General features: G+C 40.0%; 1 protein-coding gene across 1 annotated transcript; it reads left to right on the top strand.

The window, feature by feature from the left end:
• Nucleotides 1–200: 200 nt before the first annotated feature.
• RHAG (Rh associated glycoprotein) lies at nt 201–15531 on the top strand. Its single transcript, XM_084285135.1, has 10 exons — nt 201–371; nt 6145–6328; nt 7544–7694; nt 7883–8030; nt 8433–8593; nt 9423–9560; nt 10426–10547; nt 11182–11267; nt 12431–12504; nt 14819–15531. Exons 1-10 carry the CDS (start codon nt 236–238, stop codon nt 14894–14896), a joined length of 1278 nt encoding a protein of 425 aa, XP_084141261.1. The 5' UTR covers nt 201–235; the 3' UTR covers nt 14897–15531.
• Nucleotides 15532–19166: the final 3635 nt, after the last annotated feature.

The raw sequence follows: 19166 nt of genomic DNA, 5'->3' as shown, positions 1-19166 counted from the left end.
ATGAGCTGTTTCGCATTACCAAGTGAGAAATATGTAAGCCAGCATTTCATACACAGAAATAGCCTTGGAAATAAGAAATTGCAATATTGGCTTGTAGTGTTTCCCTCCCATAGTGGGTGTGTCGTTTTTTTGCCTCTTTTTTTTTTTTCTATATCACCCAGATCCACTGAATTAGGCAGCTCTGCTGAAGGAGACCACCCTTTATCAGGCTCTTGCAGCCTCTGACTCTCCTGCAATGCCTTCAGCCCTTGACACCAACATGAGGTTCAAGTTCTCGATCTTCGCTCTTCTTCTACAAGTGGCCATCATTATTTTGTTTGGGATATTTGTTGAATATAAAACTGGCAGTCAATCGGAAATATTGCACCCACGTAAGTATTGCTGAGATTTATAGAAGTTAGAATTTCTTTAAACTAATCCTAACGAAAATTTCTGAATAACTTACAAGACTGACCATCATAGCTTGAAAAGGACAGCAATCCTTAGGGCAAACAAGCCTTTTTATGAGGTGTGAAAGCAGCAGACTTTAAAGATAAATTCAAATTGAGTGTATATAAAGTTCTAATAGTAACTAGGGACTGAGAAGTTAGATGTTTTGGGAGAGTCCTGAAAATAGTTTTAGTGTTTGCATAGCAGGTTAAAACTGGGAGAAATAAGAATTTCTTCAACGTATTTAAGCATTTTCCAGGGATGCATGATGATGTTCTTGCCAGTCCTTCAGTTCTGCTTACTGTATTAAATGGTGTAAAATAATAGAATATTTCATTACTATTATCCAGGTTTCAGAAGTTTGTCTTTTCAGAACATGTAAATTGGGCAGCATAGTCATCATCAGTACAAGATAAATTTGCAGAAACTGGACTCCATCGAAGGCAATAGTTTTTGTCACAAGGTGGCTAACTTACTCCTACCTTTCAAAGCACGCTAGTGTCTTGGCTGAACTTGGCAGTTCAGCCTGCAAATTTTTCTGTTGATTTGTTGTTCTGCAAAGGCTCAATAAATTTCAGGGAGAAAGCATTTAGTGTGAGAAGTAGTTGCTGACTTGTCCCATACTCCCTCCCTCTTCTGCAAAATGTTGACCATTGTAAATAAATAAGTTTGCAAACAAAACAAATTTGCAGAGGAGCATCCTGTGTCTTGCTTGTAGTAATGAATGTTTGTTGTTCTTCTTGGCTCGGACATCTTAAAGTTTGTGGTCCCAATTGCAGTTCTCTTAAGAATGATTAAAATGATACAGAAATTCTTGCCTGTATGTAGTACTCAGTTAATTTTGAAAGGCCTTTCTGTGACTTTTATGGGGAAGGTGGTCTTGGGGTCACTTCAATCCTCATTGGTCATACATTTTATATTCCCATAGCGAACACTGTCCAGTTAAGACAACAGTGAATGCCTGGCATGATTCAGATCCAGAGGCAAGTCAGCTGATGAACGAGGGACTAATTACTCACATTTCCTATACTGCAACGTAGCAGTATCCTTGATATTAATTTTGTGCAGTCGATTAAATTGCTTTTAGTCATATATATGCTAGCAACTTAGCCTATGCCAGAGCTCATTCTCTCCCCAAGATAACTTGCCTATGTCCACAACTATACCAGAAACCACACTAATAATTTAACAGTAATTGTTATACAATTGTACTGGTGCAGTATTAACAAAGCTATTTGCTAAAATTCCTCTCCACCTACCTCTTGTCTGGCTGTCCTCCAAAACATAACACCAAATACAGCCACAGAACTGTAGTGCTTTGGGCATCCTGGTAAAATTTAAGAAACCAGAAGGATATTTTATTGTTCTATGTTCAGACTCAGATTAAGGTCTATTTGCCCTGAAAGAACACGGAAAAATACCTTCTCCAGGCTGAATATCATACCTGCAATAGCTGGTACTAAATTGTTCAGCATTTTCTTGGCATTTGCTTTACCAAGGAAAATGAAGAAAGGTGCTCAGTATCCTTGTGCTTATTTCAGTAGTTTAACAGTCATCCTTTGCAGTTGTGTAGTACATTTCTTGTTAAACCTCAGATCTTCTGGAGGAAGACTGCCTATGCCATTGTAACTGTCAGATATCCAGTTAGGGATAACATAAAATGTTTTCTAATACCAATGTGACAGAAAAATTGCCTCGTCTTCCTTTCTGTCTCTCATGCTTTTTGCTCAGAAAGTATACGACTGTGTTATACAGTTCCCCGGTTGTCCACACTATTGAACTGTCAGCAAGTTTCTGGAGTGGTTTTGGCCATTTGACCTTCACCTCCTCCTAGGTTTGACATTAAACATAGCATATAACAGGGACTATTCACAATAGGTTGTAAAGGTGGGAACAACCTTTTCTAGGAGGGAAAAACATGTATAGATGTGAGTTGAGCTATGCCATTTGCCCTTTGGCCAGAGGATAGACCTCAGGCTGTTCGGTTTACTAGTACAGACATAAACTAAGCAAACACCGCAGACTTAATGTTGGACTTGCAGATGCTGATATAAGAGTAGATAAATCTGATTTACTGTAAAAAAGTGGAAGAAAAACAGGATTCTCCAACATTTGTATTTTCATTTGCGGACCCTCTTCTAAAACATCCCTATCTGCAAAGTATGCACAAGAGCGTAATTTGCTGAAGGACCTGGCAGAAATTTAATGCTACCATTGTGTAGATATATTAAGACATATCCTGAATCAGGACTTCCACTGAGTTCCCAAAATAATGACTTCAAACTTCTTCTCACATTTCCCCAAGATGTTTTGAGATGGTAACATCATCTGTACCTCACAGATTTAGTTGCACCTCCCAGGCACCAATTTATACTCTCAGCATTGCAGTGCTGGGCCTGCTTTTGTACAACTTAAATACCTCAGCACCGTAAACCCAAGCTTTTCAGTATTTTTGGATTCATTCTTCAGAATGATGAAAACAATTGAAAACGACCATAATTTTGCATTCGGTTAAAGAAGGACTTAGCTGAAATCATTCCCAAAGCATAGCTTTGCATTTTCTCTATTTCTGGAGGATGTCAGTACAGGCATAGTGGATTGGATGCACAAATTTAGGTCTGCTGTGCCAGTAGAATGAGAAGACAAGGGGTTGTGAAGGTTTTGGAAGTACTCCTAGAGGATTTCTTTGTTGCTAGCAACCAGAATTTAATGTAATGTAATTGGTCTTTGACATGTGGCTTTAAAAAATAGTATTATACACATCTCTTGTTCAATATTCTAAGGTTTACTCCTTTCAGCAGAGCAAAATTGCACTTTAAGTATAAACTTAGTGGCCACAAGCATCTTTGCATTGAGACTGACCATAATGCAGAGACCTTGCAGTGAAATTAATATGTTGGTCTAGGACAGCCTTAGCAGAATTATGGGCAGTGGTTTTATTCAGGATATGCTTGAGTGTTTTTCCCACTCTTTCTCTTCCTGTCTCACAGAGCAGACGTGCTATGTTTTGTTAAACACAACTAGTTCCTGAAACAGCTAATTCTAAATTGTGTTGTTTCTACATCATTTCAAATCATTCCAGACCTTATATTCTTTAAAAGAAGGCATAAGAGGTAGTTCAAGCACTAGTTACAGGCTATATCAGTTGGAGATCTTCGCTCAGTTTGTGAAATATGTTGCTTTTAATCTTCAGAACTAGGGAAAAAAATATTTAAGTGCACTTCAAATGAGAGCTGAGCACACAGAAGCCTTGTTGAAGGGCTTTGAGAATTAAAAACCTCCATCAAGGTGCTTTTGAAGCCTGTTCTTTTGCTCATATGTAGTGTCAGGTTACTTAAACATCTTCTACTAATCTAGACATGATTTACTGAGATTTTATATATATGAATGGGATTGGTTTGATGAGAGCAATTTACCTGTTTTTTCTGTGATTATTATAAGCAGCAGATTGAAAACAAGAGCAAATAACATGCTGAATGTTAACAAACCATTATCTCCTCTGGAAGACTGGAAAGACTTGCTGATTGTCCTGTGAATATGTATACAATTCACTAGATTATTCCTTAAGCTTTTCTGGAAAGTCCATGGCATAGGCTAGTTCCAAGAACAAAAAGAGCAGCAATGGTTCGTTTCCAAATGTACCTCTCATTTTGTGTACGAAACTCAAGAGTGATATAATCTGAGAACTGTTGCAGTCATATATCACTTTGATTTATCATGCTAAGAGGTTATTTAATACATATCCATTTGTTTCTGCTAAAGCGAAATAAAACCACTACTTTTGTAAATGTTGCCATGCATCCTATAGATTTGCCCTCTAGTTCTGTATTTGTCCATTATCATTAAAAAGCATCAACACACATATAAAGTAATTTTGCAAGAATCAGACAAACAACCTGAGCCATTTCTCACACATGAAGGTATTGGTCCCACAGGTTAGTAGCTAAAGGGTCACTCACAGAAAATTATTTAAAAAAAAAAAAAAAATGTGAGAAGAAGGCTTTACAGAGGTTCACAGGCAGAAGTACCAGCCAACAAATATACTTCAATAACCTTTCCTAAACATCTTCTACTGTCTCCCTCGGACACAGAAATATGAACAAATTAAGCTGTGTTTGTAGTCCTGCATAAGGAAACTAAAAACTTTGCTTCTGGTATTATCAGGAAGGTTGTATTAGCATGGTTTATACTGTTCTCTACCATATTTTTCCATCCCTTGCAAGGTCCCTTGAAGCAAAGAAATATGTTGGGCTCTAAGCCAGATATTCATTTTCACTCAACATTGCAATACAAAATTTCCGCATGCATCAAAAGAGTAGAAGCCCAAATGGGAGACTTGATTGCATATCTCTTAAAACAAGTAGTAAGCAAAACACAGGAGTTTGAAAAGTACTTCTGGAAACTGAGTAACACAGAGGAAAATGAGGAACTCCCAAAGGACTGTAGGAGCCTCAGAAATCCGTATCACTTCAAATTAATGGACAGTAAATAAACATCAAAATGTCTAGCCTAAAGAAGAAACAAAATGATTGAGCATGTCTGAGAAACACCTGCATTTCTACACTAATCTCAGATATGTGTAGACCACTGTAAAGGATATTACTGTACAAATGCTTGCATTTCAGTACTAGGTCAGGAGTGGAATATGACAACGCAGTTTGAGTTTAAGAATCTCAGGTAATTTATTATACTTCTGGGCCCTCTTTTGGCTAAACGTGGTAATGCATATAGCAAAGCATGTTGAAAGTTGAATGTTGAAATGTTGAAATGGGAAATGTTACTTCAATCCAAATATTATACTAAAAAGGTCAATGTCTCAAGTTTTCAATATGTTTTCATGTAAGGAACAGCAAAATAGAAATGGAAAGAATAAGTTTCTCTCTGAAAAGGTTCTTACCAATGGGAGAAAAAAAAAAAAAAGAAAGAAAGAAAGAAAAAGAAAGAAAGAAAGAAAGAAAGAAAGAAAGAAAGAAAGAAAGAAAGAAAGAAAGAAAGAAAGAAAGAAAGAAAGAAAGAAAGAAAGAAAGAAAGAAAGAAAGAAAGAAAGAAAGAAAGAAAGAAAGAAAGAAAGAAAGAAAAGAAAAATAACCAACAACTGGTATGTTCAGTGCTCATTAAATTACAAAAACAACTTCAGATTAACTATTTTTTTTAAATATCCCTATTGTGGTGATAAATTTATGTTCTATTTAAATGCTTAAAAAATTCTTAAAAAAAAAAAAAAAAGGCATAAAATCATAGTAAATTAAAAGTACCCAAGAAAAGAACTCAATCTTGTACAGAGCTATGTTAGGAATCACAAGCATACTTTTACACTGTGCCAACAAGCATTCTCACAAACAAGTCATGCACATTTTTGGAGTTAGCCAGAACATGCTGGATGTAACAATCCTTATTTGGGGGGAAAGAGAAATTTTCTGTAAGGAAAGGAAGCTGTGATGTTCTGGGCAGCTTCAGGCCCAAGTGACAGTTCTAGGTACATTATGTTTGCCAGTAGATTGACCTAGTGCTCATTTTGTAGAGATATAGCAAGATATCAAATCAATAATTTTCCAAAAACTCAACTCATAGGCTGATCAGCAAAAATAGAAGGGTATGTCACATTGATGATATGAGTTTAAAACACATTCTCTTTTCAATTGAATCTTCTTTTGTCCCTAGCTAGATTTGCCCCTTTTGTAGTCACTGTGTACACAGACAGTTTTCTTCTTTCAGTCTTTCAGGATGTCCATGTGATGATATTTGTTGGATTTGGCTTCCTGATGACCTTTCTGAAGAAATATGGATTCAGCAGTGTTGGTATCAACATGCTCATAGCAGCCTTCGGTCTTCAGTGGGGCACCCTGATGCAAGGATTTTGGCATATGGCAGATGGGAAAATTCGTGTTGATATTAATAGGTACATATGAATTTTCCTATAATTACATTTCTATCCCTTAAGATATGAAAGGAAGACATAAAACTATAACATCTGCGAGATCAGTCTTCTAAGCTCACTAAAATTGGATAGAGTATCACTATCCACCTCTCAACATTCATTTCCCAAGGGGGAACATCTGCTGCATTGAGCCAAGGGAACATGGGGTGAACTTTGAACTGCTAAGTTTTATATGAAACATAAGCCATATAGAGACACTGCTTTGAATCTCTGGAGCTGTGCAAGCTGGGAAATTTTCAGCAGTAGTACACAAGCTCTCCAGCTCTCTCCTGCATTCAGCAGGAGCAAAAGGATTTGTCCTTTTAGGACACATGGGGCCACAAAGGAAAGGCTGGCGCAATGTGTCAAGTCCACACATAAGGTGTTCTCCTACTTCTGGAGGAATTATTTGCACAAGCATCATACTCTAATAGGCTTTGGACCCCAACCATGGAATAAGAGATTTCACAAGTAACACCTCTAAACACTTTTAATCCTTCTCCCACTCATGCCTTGTTTCTACCAATGTCTCAGAGTGTTCTCCACATCTGCAGTTCGGAGAACAATTGTAGACAATTTTAAAAGAAACATCATACAAAAACTACTGAGGCACATGCAGAAATAATACGAATAGCTCCTTGATGCTTTCAAATAGGCATTTGATGAAAGACTCATAGTTAGAGCTGGAAGTTTTGGTCAATTTGTGTTTTTATTGATCTCTATCATCCTCCATAACCCATTAACACTGGTCCTTCCTGACAGTTAAAGCAAACATGACACAAAGTGACAGAAAGACCTGCCAAGCTCTTGAAATGAGCTAAGCTATCTGACCAAAACTACGAGTTCCCTCTTGTCTTTGAAGTTCAAGTAACAGTCAGACCTGGAAATATCCCTGCATATCTTCAATACACACACTCTAAATTTTCACTGTAATTTCAACCAGCTGAGCACATGTAAGGTATAAGCAGGAGATAACTTTCCCACATTTATTCCTCAGTCATCTGTAAGAGGACAAAACCCCTCTAGGAAATTTTACTTTACTTTTTATTCACAAAGATGATTTTATGTTTGAAGAGTTAAATCTCTATCATTTAGTGATATAACAGGTTTGAATACAGATTATTTCAGGTTCCATTAAACTGATTTTCCTTTCTGCCTTTCTTTTTTGTTTGTTTTTATTTGTTTGCTTAACTTCAGCATGATAAATGCAGACTTCAGTACAGCAACTGCTTTGATTTCATTTGGAGCTGTCCTGGGGAAAACAAGCCCTGTTCAGATGCTGATCTTGACAATTCTGGAGATCACAATTTTTGCATGCAATGAACATCTAGTTACAGAAATATTTCAGGTACAACTACTTAGCAGTAATTATTTTCTGTTTAAAACATGATTTCACTTTGTAACACTTCCAGTTTCTATGTTCTTGCTTCCACCATAGAAAACAAGCTATTAAAAGTTATGCAGACTTCTCCTTCATCAAATCCTCACCTTTTTGTTGTATAAATTTCTTGGTATTATTTTGGGTCCCTGATACAGGCCACAGATGTTGGAGCCTCAATGACAATCCATGCTTTTGGAGCTTATTTTGGTTTGGCCGTAAGCCTAGTCTTATATCGTCCTGGTTTGAAAAACAAGCATGAAAATGAAGAATCTACCTATCACTCCGACTTATTTGCCATGATTGGTAAGTAAAAGAAGCACAGATAGAAATAGCAAAAAATTGATCAGTTTTCCATCCCTTTTTAATCCATGCGTTTTAATAATTGCCTATTATTACCTAGCATTCATTTTCTTAAGTACATTCCTAGAAGCATAGTCTTTTTTTTTTTTTTCCTGAAATGTGCAGTTTTCAGGGAAACACATATTTTTGCTTTTCTTTCCTAAGAAGATCAAATTAAAGATGAATGCTCATTGTACATTAGTGGTGACTCCCTTTTTTGTGGTATCTTCTGTTATAAGCAACATTTGCATAGAATGTTGCATCTCCCTTGTTTCTTGTAGTTAGTTCTGTTGTGTTGGATCTTTCACAGGGAAATGCCCCTGTGACTGAATAGTCTTTATTTTGTGTTGGCTTATGTCCATTCAGGTACCCTGTTCCTTTGGATTTTTTGGCCCAGTTTTAACTCCGCCATTGCACATGACAACAGGCCTAAAGCAATTATCAACACTTACTGCTCCTTGGCTGCAAGTACTGTTGTGACATTTGCCCTCTCCAGCCTGGTGGATCAAAGAGGCAAATTCAGCATGGTAAGAGTCACACCACAATCTGTCACCTCTCTACAAGTCACCCCTCTACAATAAGGATAATTAGGATGGTTCGCAACTGTTTACAAAATTAGGGCTATTATCCTTCTAAAAGCTACAATGTCAGATTGGACCCTGAGTCAACACACCCCACTTTAGGCATGTGATCTGGTTTCTCAGAGGGATCACTACATCTGAAGAGTAGAAAGCTCTTGGACATCATCATGATGGTCCCACTCCCTTGTTCTCTCTTGGCCACACAACCTGCTAGACCACAGAGAATTTGGTCCAACATTCAAGTGGACTTTTGTGTCTTATTCCAAAGACAATCCTACATGGGTCATTGTTTTGCAATAGGCAAAATAGGTCTCTCGATGTCGTAGTGCAGCTGCACAACCAGGAAAACCAAACTGGGTTGGGTTGCCAGAGTCCCATATTTTTGTTACCTTACTGTAAAATTCAGCCCTAGGTTTTCACCCAGTTCTTTCAAGCAGTTATAGTGCTCATCTAAGCCCAGTGTGAGCTGGCACAGTTCCATAACCTAGCAAAATATTTTCATATGCCGATGTAGGATGCAATTTTTGCTGGCCTTGCCTGGTTTCCTGGTAGGTCAAATGACTTTTAGTGACTTTGCAAAAAATGGACTGCATTGCACTTGCCCCAGTTAAACTGGCTTAGAGCAGCTTTGAACCAACACTCTCAGTATGTAAAAGGGAACTCCATTTGAAAGTCCTGCTTATTCTTCATTGGAAAAATCCTTTGCAAGTCATTCAGCCCCAGAACAAGCCTCTATTCAATGTCTAGCATCTCCACTTCTATATACTCTGTGCAGGTTCTTGTTCAAAACGCCACCCTGGCAGGAGGAGTAGCAGTGGGTACCTGTGCAGATCTGTTAAACCATCCTTTTGCTGCTATGTGCATTGGGGCAATTGCTGGAATCATCTCTGTCCTCGGATTCCATTTCCTGACTGTGAGTACCTAGGACCTGCCTCTGCTCTCATTTATTTACTACTTCAGTGACTTTACTGAAACTCCCATAGTTTACTAGAAAGGAAGTTTAACAACCGGCTGATACACTACAGAAAGTAAGTTATGGTCAACTAATATTTTGAAGTGGCTGTAACTTAAATACGTGCTTATGAGATAACTTCATTCCATCATCTAGCTAAAAACATAGAAAGATTGCATAGATATTAGAGTTGATTAAAGCTAGAATTTCTGTTCAAAGGAGCTGCTTGAATTTTGCTCCAAGCCCATGTTTTATGAACAACCTCCCCCAGAAGAACTGTATTTCATATCAGTGAAATAGTACTAATTAAATTTCAGTCTTTTAAAGTATCTAAATAGTTCTGTAACTGAAAATGCTTTTGAAGTACAAAATGGGAGTCTTTCTTAAGTAAAACAAAATATTCTGACTAACACTCTCTAAACTGGCATTTCATACTGGAGAAACATTCTGGAAGAAAATACCTGACTAGTAGACTTACACCAGGTACATATGCGTTACTTAGCCACCACTGTCAACCTTTACCAGAGTGGCTGAAAAGATTGGAAATATCACTGAAGTTTCATGTGTTCTATTTGTGTTGGTAACTTGGACATTTCTACCATTATCTGTACTCACCTGATTTTTTTCTCCATATATGACATCACAATCAATGAGAAGGTAGCAGGTTTTAAGGCTAAACTTTGTGTACATTAAAAAGGTTAAATTGTTTCTTGTTCTATGTTACTTTCTTATATCATTTTAAATATCTGATGACATTTCTAATATCATTCCATAGATAATGGAGACCATAAACTCACCATAAACTGTATTGTTCCCCTCATTTTAGCCTGTTTTGGCATCCAAGCTGAACATTCATGATACTTGTGGAGTCCATAATTTGCATGGTTTACCTGGAGTACTGGGAGGTATTGCAGGCATCGTAGTAACAGCGATACAAAGGACAAATGGGTAAGTTATAGAAAGAAGAAAGAAGTTCCTTTTAGTAAAGGTTTATTCTAATGTTTCATTTTCGTTGGATCTAATTATGATTTATTTTCAGCAAATGCAGCTTTGATTTGGTGCTGGACATGGTGCTCTGGTTTAATTAGAACTCTTCTTGATATCCTGCCTTTAATGTACAGTTTATATGCAAACCTTGTTCCACACTAAAAGCTCAAATAAAAATTCTAACAGTCATTAAAGAAACACCATTCAAAAGTAGAAAAGTCATTACCATGCTTCTACAATTGTAGTTCAGGCAACTGTAAGATTTCCAAGAAAACCCCAATTGGCAAAATGGGCCATTTCCACTCTCTTAAAAAGACCACAAGAAGATGAAAAGGAGGTCTTTTTGACAAAGGGTAACTTTTTATAAAGGCTTAGAAGATATTAATAGCCTTTTCAAAGAACCAGCTATGCTTAAACTATAGCCTAAAACAAAACCAAAACATATTCAGTCCCATATTGTTTTGTCTTGGCCACAGCAATGACAGGTATCTTCCTATAAGTCATCCTATCCAGCAGAGAGCAAACAGAAAGTTGTAAAACCAAATCTCAGCCTCAGAGTTTAACAGTTGATGGTTTGCTTTTCTGTCCTTTTTAGGAAAAGTGCCCTGCATACCCCTGGCATGCAAGCTGCTGCCCTAGGCAGTACAATTGGAATTGCACTGGCTGGTGGTGCATTGACAGGTCAGTACAATGCATACAATGATTGAAATATGTGACATTAGAAGTGTGCTTATTGAGAATTTCAACCTATCAATAATTTAACTAGAAAAACAGAAAATAGAAAAATAGAAATATTTCATGATAGTGCACTAGCAGAAGCTTAAATATGGAAAAGACAGTTTTCCAATCAGTCTTCAAATAAAACCAAGATCTCTTACCTTATACACAATTCAAATATATTGGGTAGTATATAGAAATCAAAATTATTATTCTGGATGAAGTTCTGTTCTAGATTCAGAAACTTCAGATTCTGAGCAGAAACTAGTTTGAGATGAAGACATCTACCTTTAGGGATCACATGTTCCCATGTGATTCTGTTATTAGGTGTCTTGTACTATTTGAGATGCCACAGGGTCTCTGAGACATCTATGGTGGACAGGTAAATATGACACAGGATTTACAGGAGATATATGTCTGGCCCAGGCCCAGAAGGAACTCAAAGAACACTAGATTTCTGCATGTATTTCCAATCCCTTCTGCCTTATAATATGGAGAAGAATCAGCTGAAATAATTTAGTGGTTTCTTTTATCTAAATATTGATAACTAAACCACTATAAGATACGTCATCCTAAAGCTGGACAGTGGTGGCTTCCTTAGTCTAACGTAGAACCTATGCAGATGTGTAGCCTGTTGTCGTGGTTTAACCCGGCCGTTAGAACAGAGTTCTAACTGAAACCAGGACACCTGTGTAGAGCATTTATAGCATTTATAGCCTTCTGATCTCAGGAGCTACTGATCTCAGACAGACTTTCATCATGCAGTTGCAATATATGACGTTCGAACACTAGTAGCTTGACTATATGTGAGCAGTTTTCCTGAGGACATGGGGGGGGGGGGGAAGTTTATTTCCAAACAAAAATTCAGACTGAAACAAAACTCCTGTCTAAAACCTGGTGTGTGAGCAATTAAAGCCAAGTTGTTACTAAAATCAACGTGAAAAAGCCAGTGTCACTTCTTATAATCAGAAACCTGGTAATGGGAGGCTTATAAGACTCCCCACAGCACATCTGAAGAATATTTTTGTGTTTTTTTTTGCTTGTTTGTTTGTTTGTTTTTGTTGTTATTGTTGTCATTGTTGTTTGTTTGTTTGGTTGGTTTTGACTTTTAATGCTCTTACCTGTAGGTGCTATTCTAAAGCTGCCCTTCCTGGGACAAGCGTCTGACAAGAACTGCTTTGATGACTCTATTTATTGGGAGGTAAGATACAAAGCACCGTCAAAAGGAGCATTGTTTTCGTTATGTTGGAAGAGGTACAGCACACTTAGGTTTGCACAAGCCAGCTTTCAAAAATGTTGCCCTGCCTTAGGCCATGAATTTATCAAGTCCACCTTCATGATCTATTCTGGACTTGCTACCTGGTCTTGCCTTTTACATGGGACAAACCTTGAACAAAAAGCAGAAAGTCAGCCAACAAACTGAGACCTGAGTGAAGCTCTTTATCCCTCTTTTAACCACTTACTGTGTCCAGTTTCCTCTTCCCTGTTGTAGTTTAAACACATGATATTTGCATTCTTGGCTAAATGGCGCTGCTTTTCTAATGTTATCTAGAATTTCATACTGAGTTAAATTTAGAGTTAGTTAATTTCTTCAGTATTTGTAGAGACAGTCTGTTTTAGGCTGAGAAGAAGCTCTTCTGCTTTCTGGTTGAATGATCTGACCACTGAGGTTATTGCTCAGAACTGTCACTATTGTTTTATCATAGAATCATAGAATCATAGAATATCCTGAGTTGGAAGGGACCCTTAAGGATCATCAAGTCCAACTCTTGACACCGCACAGATCTACCCAAAAGTTCAGACCATGTGACTAAGTGCACAGTCCCATCTCTTCTTAAATTCAGACAAGCTCGGTGCAGTGACCACTTCCCTGGGGAGCCTGTTCCAGTGTGCAACCACCCTCTCTGTGAAGAACCCCCTCCTGACGTCAAGCCTAAATTTCCCCTGCCTCAGCTTAACCCCGTTCCCGCGGGTCCTGTCACTGGTGTTAACGGAGAAAAGGTCTCCTGCCTCTCGACACCCCCTTACGAGGAAGTTGTAGACTGTGATGAGGTCTCCCCTCAGCCTCCTCTTCTCCAGGCTGAACAGGCCCAGTGACCTCAGCCGTTCTTCGTACGTCTTCCCCTCCAGGCCTTTCACCATCTTTGTAGCCCTCCTCTGGACACTTTCCAACAGTTTCATGTCCTTTTTATACTGTGGTGCCCAGAACCGCACACAGTACTCGAGGTGAGGCCGCACCAGCGCAGAGTAGAGCGGGACAATCACCTCCCTTGACCTACTAGCGATGCCGTGCTTGATGCACCCCAGGACACGGTTGGCCCTCCTGGCTGCCAGGGCACACTGCTGGCTCATATTCAACTTGCTGTCTACCACGACCCCCAGATCCCTCTCTTCTAGGCTGCTCTCCAGCGTCTCATCGCCCAGTCTGTACGTGCAGCCAGGGTTTCCCCGTCCCAGGTGCAGGACCTGGCACTTGCTCTTATTGAACTTCATGCGGTTGGTGATCGCCCAGCTCTCCAACCTATCCAGATCCCACTGCAAGGCCTTTACACCCTCATTTGAGTCCACAACTCCTCCAAGTTTGGTGTCATCAGCAAACTTGCTCAAAATACCTTCTATTCCTACATCCAGATCATTTATAAAAATATTGAAAAGTACTGGCCCTAAAATGGAGCCTTGAGGGACCCCACTGGTGACTGCCCGCCAGCCTGACGCAGCCCCATTTACCATAACCCTTTGGGCCCTGCCCGTTAGCCAATTGCTCACCCATTGTATGATGTTTTTATGAATGAAGACACACATGATGGGGCTAAAAAACAACTACACCTGAAGGAGCCCTGCTAGGATCCCTTTATACTCAATTAAGAGAGAGCTTCAGGCTGCAGTTCATTTGAATCATTCCAGATCTCTGTTAGGGTTACATGAATTAAAATCTAGAAAGTCTGTCTATTCCTCACTGACAATGAAGGACCCTTCATCACCTAACTCAGAGATAAAGGTCTACACTGTATATAAATTCAATGTAAATAAAATGTTGTGAACCTCGAATGACATTTTATTATTTTTAAATGAATTAAACTGCAGTACAAACTATGCATTTTGGCTTTTGGTCAGAGAAAGTTTGTGGTCCAACAGGAAGTTATAAGCCAAAATATCAACTGTAGGTATGACAATCAGGGGAAAAAAAATAAATAAATAACTTTTAATGGCAGCTCTGTAAACTATTTGCTGTTGGACCTTGGAAAAGACACAAGCAATGGTTTTATATAAATGATAAAAAATGACAGGAAAATTAGAATATTAAAGTGCAATTGAATACTTCACAGTCTGTATTGACCAGTGATAGTAACACAACCCTGCTCACTTGAACGTTCTTTAGTGTCAGTAAACTACTCACTGTTAACAGATACATAATATATACTAAGAGAATGACCTTCTCAGTGCACTTTAGTCTCCTCTTATGACAAAAGAAAATCTATCTCATCAACTGAACTGTTCTCTGTTTTTCATGACAGGTTCCAGAAGAAGAGAAACTGCATGTAGTTCACTCCAACAACTATGATGAGCAGAGCAGATTTGAAGCTACCATGTAGAAAAACAATTCATCTGTAGCATACATCCTAATGATCCTCATTTCAGTTTCTAAAGCTAAAAAACAACATTCAAGTACTGTCTTAACCATGCTTGTTTTTCTAGAAAGGGTTGTAAGTAGCTATATTTTTGTAACATAAAGCAAGCTTGATTTTAACATACATTGCCATTATGCCAAGTTCTAGTGAATCAATTAGATCTTTCCAACATATTTGTTCATCTAGAATGAAGAGAAGAATGAAGAGAAGAAAAAAAAATTGCTTTACAGTTGTTTGTATTTTACCATTTGTTATCAAGTCAATATAGCCATTGAAAAAAAAACTTTGTCTCAAGCCTATAACAGGATGCCATATTTAACTGCAAGATTTCTGAATTACAGTCACATCTTTCAACTACATACAGGTAATCAAGCAGATGGCAATGAAGAAATGAATTAATATTGTTTATTTGGATTCTAACAAGCTTTTCACTGGAGAATCCCAGATTAACATTTTAAGAAAGTGTCTTCTCCTATTGTTGGGTAGGGGAGAGAATGTGCTGTATTTTGAAGATTGGTTGTGACAGGAAACAAAATATTGAAATAATTTGCATAGCAAAACATCAAATACAGTGATTGATAAGGTACACTAAGTAGTAAAATTCGTATCAAGGTTATTTGTTAATGTATTCATTGCAAGGAGAAAAAAGTGAAATGGTGAAAAAAATCACTCTTCGCATGTATTTATTTAGACAGTTTGAAGGACAAAATAGGAGAATTGAGTAGGAATTGAGCTATGAAAAATAGGTAATTGTGTAACACTGTCTTACTAAGGTCCATAGTAATGAGTGAATGGTAGCACTGCTAATATCAACAGACATAAACTGAACTAAATGTTAATTTCAAGAAAAAGTGTGAGTTGCTAGGAACTGGTCAGAAAGCAGCTATCAACCCACAGAAGACTCAGTGGAGAACTTTGCAGTCAATCACTACCTTTGAAGTCACCACCTCCTAAAAAAAAAAAAAAAAAGAGAGAGAGAGAGAGAGAGAGAGAGAGAAAGAAGAAAGGGAGAAAAGGAGAAAATTGAAACTAAATTAAGGTAAATTAACTCCGCCTGAGAAGTGATGATAATGACTGCTCAGTTAAGAGATAGAAAGACTGAGGGAACTGAAAGAACTCTATGAAATGTTAGTATCCGGAAGCAGAATCACACATTTGTGCCTAATTACTTGAGGTAACCCACTGAGAGATGATTAAAATCTAGACGGATCACAGTGCCTCCGGACATCATTCAGACCACAAAAGCTACCAACATCTCAGAATGACAATCTACTGGGGATGAACTTTCTAGACTTCTTTATATTAGTATATTTCAAGAAAAAGAAATAATAGAAATAGAAATAAAATAGTTCAGTTGGAAGAGATCTTCAAAGATCAAGTCTGGCTGCCTGACCACTTCAGGGCTGCCCAAAAGTTAAAGTTTATTGCTGATGGTATTGTCCAAATGCCTGTTGAGCATTGACAGCTGTGGGGCATCAACCACCTCTCTAGGAAGCCTGTCTTCTTTGGCACCCTCACAGTAAAGAAATTTTTCCTAATGCCCAGCCTGAGCTTCCCCTGGCTCAGCTTTGTGCTGTTCCCTCATGGTCTGCCATCAGTGACCAGGAAGCAGAGGCCAGCATCTCCCTCTCCATTCCCCTCCTCAGGAGGCTGCAGAGAGTGCTGAGGCCACCTCTTAGCCTCCTCTTCTCCAGACTGGACAAACCACATGTACTAAGCCTCTCCTCATAAAATATGCCTTCCAGCCCTTTTACCAGCTCTGTTGTTCTCCTCTGGATGGTTTAAAGGACCTTAACCTCCTTTTTATAGGTCTGAGCTCCTTCTGTGGAGCCCAGAACTGCACACAATATTCAAGGTGAGAATGCACCAATACTAAATACAGTGGGAGGATCACAACTTATGACCGTCTGGCTCTGCTGTGTTTAATGCACCCCAAAATGCAGTTTGATCTTTTGGCTGCCAGGAACACTGCTGGCTCATGTTGAGCCTGCTGTTGACGAGCACCACCAAATCCCTTTCTGCTGAGGTGCTCTCCAGCCACTTGCCTCTCATGTTACAGAATCACAGAATCACAGAATTTCTAGGTTGGAAGAGACCTCAAGATCATCGAGTCCAACCTCTGACCTAACGCTAGCAGTCCCCACTAAACCATATCCCTAAGCTCTACATCTAAACGTCTTTTGAAGACTTCCAGGGATGGTGACTCCACCACTTCCCTGGGCAGCCTGTTCCAATGCCTCACAACCCTTTCAGTAAAGAAGTTCTTCCTAACATCCAACCTAAAACTCCCCTGGCTCAAATTAAGCCCATTCCCCCTCGTCCTGTCACCAGGCACGTGGGAGAACAGACCAACCCCCACCTCGCTACAGCCTCCCTTGAGGTACCTATAGAGAGCGATAAGGTCGCCCCTGAGCCTCCTCTTCTCCAGGCTGAACAAGCCCAGCTCCCTCAGCTGCTCCTCGTAGGACTTGTTCTCCAGACCCCTCACCAGCTTCGTCGCCCTTCTCTGCACCCACTCAAGCACCTCGATGTCCTTGTAGCGAGGGGCCCAAAACTGAACACAGTACTCGGGGCCCAAAACTGAACACAGTACTCGAGGTGCGGCCTCACCAGAGCTGAGTACAGGGGGACGATCACCTCCCTAGCCCTGCTGGTCACACTGTTCCTGATACAAGCCAGAATGCCGTTGGCCTTCTTGGCCAACTGAGCACACTGCTGGCTCATATTCAGCCGACTATCCACCATCACTCCCAGGTCCTTCACTGCCTGGCAGCTCTCCAACCATTCCTCTCCCAGCCTGTAGCTCTGCCTGGGGTTATTGCGCCCCAGGTGCAGGACCCGGCACTTGGCCTTGTTGAACTTCATGCAGTTGACCTCAGCCCATCGGTGCAGCCTATCCAGATCCTCCTGCAGAGCTTTCCTACCCTCAAGCAGATCGACACACACACCTAACTTGGTGTCATCTGAAAACTTACTGAGGGTGCACTCAATGCCTTCGTCCAGATCATCGATGAAGATACGAAAGAGGACCGGCCCCAGCACCGAGCCCTGGGGGACGCCACTAGTGACTGGCCTCCAACTGGACTTGGCTCCATTCACCACGACTCTTTGGGCCCGGCTATCCAGCCAGTTTCTAACCCAATGAAGCGTGCACCAGTCCAAGCCAAGAGCAGCCAGTTTCTTGAGGAGAATGCTGTGGGAGATGGTGTCAAAAGCCTTGCTGAAGTCAAGGTAGACCACATCCACAGCCTTTCCCTCAACCACCCAGCGCGTCACTTTGTCATAGAAGGAGATCAGGTTCGTCAAGCAGGATCTGCCTTTCATAAACCCATGCTGACTAGGCCTGATCGCCCGCTTGCCCTGCAAGAGCTGCGTGATGACTCTCAGGAGGATCTGCTCCATGAGCTTCCCTGGCACTGAGGTCAAACTGACAGGCCTGTAGTTTCCCGGGTCTGCCCTCCGGCCCTTCTTGTAGACGGGCGTCACATTTGCTAGCCGCCAGTCAACTGGGACCTCCCCCGATCGCCAGGACTGCTGATAAATGATGGACAGTGGCTTGGCCAGCTCCTGTGCCAGTTCTCTCAGTACCCTTGGGTGGATCCCATCCGGCCCCATCGACTTGTGCACATCCAAGTGCCGTAGCAGGTCACCAATCATTTCCTCGTGAATTGTGAGGACCACATCCTGCTCCCCATCCCCTTCCACCAGCTCAGGGTACTGAGTATCCAGAGAACAACCGGTAAATGTTGTGCCTGTGTCTGATATTACTCTGTCCCAGGTACAGAACCCAGCAGTTGCTTTTGCTGAACTTCATGCTGTTGCTGGTTGCCCAATGCTCCAGTCTATCTAGATCCCTCTGCAAGGCCTCTTGTCCCTCCAGGGTGTCAACAGCACCTCCCAGTTTACTGTCATAAAAAATAGCTAACATTCCACTCCTGCATCCAGATCATCATCCAGATTGATAAAAACATTGAACGGGATTGGCCCTTCAAGAGACCTGAAGAACTCTGCTGGCGATTAGCTGCCAGCCAGATGTAGCCCCATTCACTACAGCCCTCTCTACCTTCAAACCAGTTCATCACCCAGCATAGCGTGAACTTGTTTACCTCACTGTAGGACAATTTGTCCAGAAGGATGCTGTAAGGGACAGTATCAAATGCCTTACTAATAAAAATTAAAATTAAAATTAAAATTAAAATTAAAATTAAAATTAAAATTAAAAACATTCCCACTT

The sequence above is a fragment of the Netta rufina genome (assembly GCF_964035555.1).
Source record: "Netta rufina genome assembly, chromosome: 3".
In the NCBI taxonomy this organism is placed as follows: domain Eukaryota; kingdom Metazoa; phylum Chordata; class Aves; order Anseriformes; family Anatidae; genus Netta; species Netta rufina.
Note: the sequence above shows the minus strand (reverse complement) of the source record. Positions and strands in the feature narration are given on the sequence as shown.